Source organism: Mizuhopecten yessoensis, unplaced genomic scaffold (genome assembly GCF_002113885.1).
Source record: "Mizuhopecten yessoensis strain PY_sf001 unplaced genomic scaffold, ASM211388v2 scaffold5067, whole genome shotgun sequence".
Taxonomy (NCBI): Eukaryota; Metazoa; Mollusca; class Bivalvia; order Pectinida; family Pectinidae; genus Mizuhopecten; species Mizuhopecten yessoensis.
Genome location: NW_018405863.1, coordinates 71,906 through 74,725, shown reverse-complemented (window position 1 = coordinate 74,725; position 2,820 = coordinate 71,906). Strand labels below are relative to the sequence as shown.

At 41.2% G+C, this 2,820-nt stretch overlaps 1 protein-coding gene across 1 annotated transcript in view; it reads right to left on the bottom strand.

Moving 5' to 3' along the window:
• The window catches only part of LOC110450184 (apolipoprotein D-like), an 11,960-nt gene that overhangs the window by 4,703 nt on the left and 4,437 nt on the right, over window positions 1–2,820 (bottom strand). The window contains exon 3 of the mRNA XM_021497491.1: window positions 334–419. Coding sequence (XP_021353166.1) covers window positions 334–419 — 86 coding nt within the window. The remainder of the gene's footprint in view (window positions 1–333; window positions 420–2,820) is intronic.

Sequence of the window (2,820 nt, the reverse complement as noted above, 5' to 3'; positions counted from 1 at the left end):
AATGTTTGTGATTCAATACTTTCACAGAGAGAATGTTTGTGATTCACTACTTACACCTTGAAAATGTTTGTGATTCACTACTTACCCCTTGAGAATGTTTGTGATTCACTACTTTCACAGAGAGAATGTTTGTGATTCACTACTTACACCTTGGAAATGTTTGTGATTCAATACTTTCACAGAGAGAATGTTTGTGATTCACTACTTACACCTTGAAAATGTTTGTGATTCAATACTTACACCTTGATAATGTTTGTGATTCACTACTTACCCCTTGAGAATGTTTGTGATTTACTACTTACACCTTGAGGAGGTTTGTGATTCACTACTTACATCTAGAGTAGCGCAGCTGAAGTCTGGCCGGATATTTCTTGTCCGGAATATTGGCGGATCCTGTCATTGTATAAGGGTGGCCAGACCTGGAACATTTTGTTTCGTCCATGATTACAAGTTATTGTACAAGAGTGTAAGGAAACATCAAGATATATCAGAAGACATCGTTTCGAAAGTTATATCAGTCATTCGATATAAGACTAGAAATTGTTAGTTAACAATTTGATGGGCTTTTCACAGTTAGGACTGGTTTCTGTCTTTAATCACAAACATTTTTTTTAAACACCATGGTCTTTACCCTCTATGGAGAAAAGGATAATATAAACCATAGTACCGAAAATGAGCTTTGTTTTCATTAAATATTTACATTTTTTAGACATTTGACCTCTATGACCTTGATCAATCCAAGGTCAACCATTTTGTCAAACGTGATAGTTAAACATGTCATCATCTTACGTATCACATATCAAGACTCTAGACCTTGGAGAACTTGAGAACAAGCTGTTCAAAGTTTGTTCTCCAAAAAAGTGCATTTGAACTGTGACCCCTGCCGAAAACCGAAAGTAGACCTTTGACACAAAAATGTTTCGTAGGAAAATGTTTTGTATTGTTAGTCTAGATAACATTACCAAATATGAAATGAATGGATTTATTCATTAAAGAGTTATTGCAAATAGTCAAAAAACAGATATGACGTCATGGCAGCCATTTTGGATTTGGGATCTAATTAAAAGTTACCAAAAGTTTGGGTGTAGGTATTCTGGGCAAACATATAAACCAACACTTGATGAAATCTGCGTAGCAGAACATCAGAATAAAACGGTTTTAACATATTTTCAATCTTGCAAAAAGATCAAAGGAAATATTCCAAATATCGTAGGATGTTAGCGGTGAACGTTACAGAAAAAAATGAAGACATCGAATTCATTTAAATGCAATTTTCCATCGTGTAAAAAAAAATCAATGACGTCATGGCGGCCATATTGGATTTACACCTTTAGACCTTGACTACAATGTACTTGTAAAACTATAAACATATCTGCTACCAATCAAAAGATTAGAAAGCCACAAAATCATGACAGACGAAGAAGAAGAAGAAGAATAAGAAAGATAACAAAAACAATAGGTCTTTTCACCACCATAAGTGAAAAGCCCTAATTACTATATCCGTCGAAACTACAGAAATATAACCCATCAGCACTGTCGTCAGAAGTGACTTGTAACCCCTGTAGTCGACACTACCTCCAATGTAGTATAGCCCATCACCACTGTCGTCAGAAGTGACTTGTAACCCCTGTAGTCGACACTACCTCCCCAGTAGTATAGCCCATCAGCACTGTCGTCAGAAGTGACTTGTAATCCCTGTAGTCGACACTACCTCCAATGTAGTATAGACCATCAGCACTTTCGTCAGAAGTGACTTGTAACCCATGTAGTCGACACTACCTCCCCAGTAGTATAGCCGATCATCACTGTCGTCAGAAGTGACTTGTAACCCCTGTAGTCGACACTACCTCCCCAGTAGTATAGCCCATCAACACTGTCGTCAGAAGTGCCTTGTACCCCCTGTAGTCGACACTACCATCCCAGTAGTATAGCCCATCAGCACTGTCGTCAGTAGCGACTTGTAACCCCTGTAGTCGACACTACCTCCCAAGTAGTATAGCCCATCAGCACTGTCGTCAGAAGTGACTTGTAACCCCTGTAGTCGACATTACCTCCCCAGATATATAACCCATCACCACTGTCATCAGAAGTGACTTGTAACCCCTATAGTTGACACTACCATCCCAGTAGTATCGCCCATCACCACTGTCGTCAGAAGTGACTTGTACCCCCTGTAGTCGACATTACCTCCCCAGATATATAACCAATCACCACTGTCGTCCGAAGTGGCTTGTAACCCCTGTAGTATACACTACCTCCCCAGTAGTATAGCCCATCAACACTGTCGTCAGAAGTAACATGTAACCCCTGTAGTCAACATTACCTCCCCAGTTATATAGCCCATCACCATTGTCGTCAGAAGTGACTTGTAACCCCTGTAGTCGACACTACCTCCCAAGTAGGAACGCCCATCAGCGCTGTAGTCAGAAGTGACTTGTAACCCCTGTAGTCGACACTTCCTCCCCAGTTGTATAGCCCATCACCATTGTCGTCAGAAGTGACTTGTAACCCCTGTAGTCGACAATACCCCTTGTAGTCGACACTACCTCCCAAGTAGGAACGCCTATCAGCGCTGTAGTCAGAAGGGACTTGTAACCCCTGTAATCGACACTACCTCCCAAGTAGGAACGCCTATCAGCGCTGTAGTCAGAAGTGACTTGTACCCCCTGTAATCGACACTACCTCCCAAGTAGGAACGCCTATCAGCGCTGTAGTCAGAAGAGACTTGTAACCCCTGTAATCGACACTACCTCCCCCGTAGTATAGCCCATCACCACTGTCGTCAGAAGTGTCTTGTAACCCTTGTAGTCGACACTACCA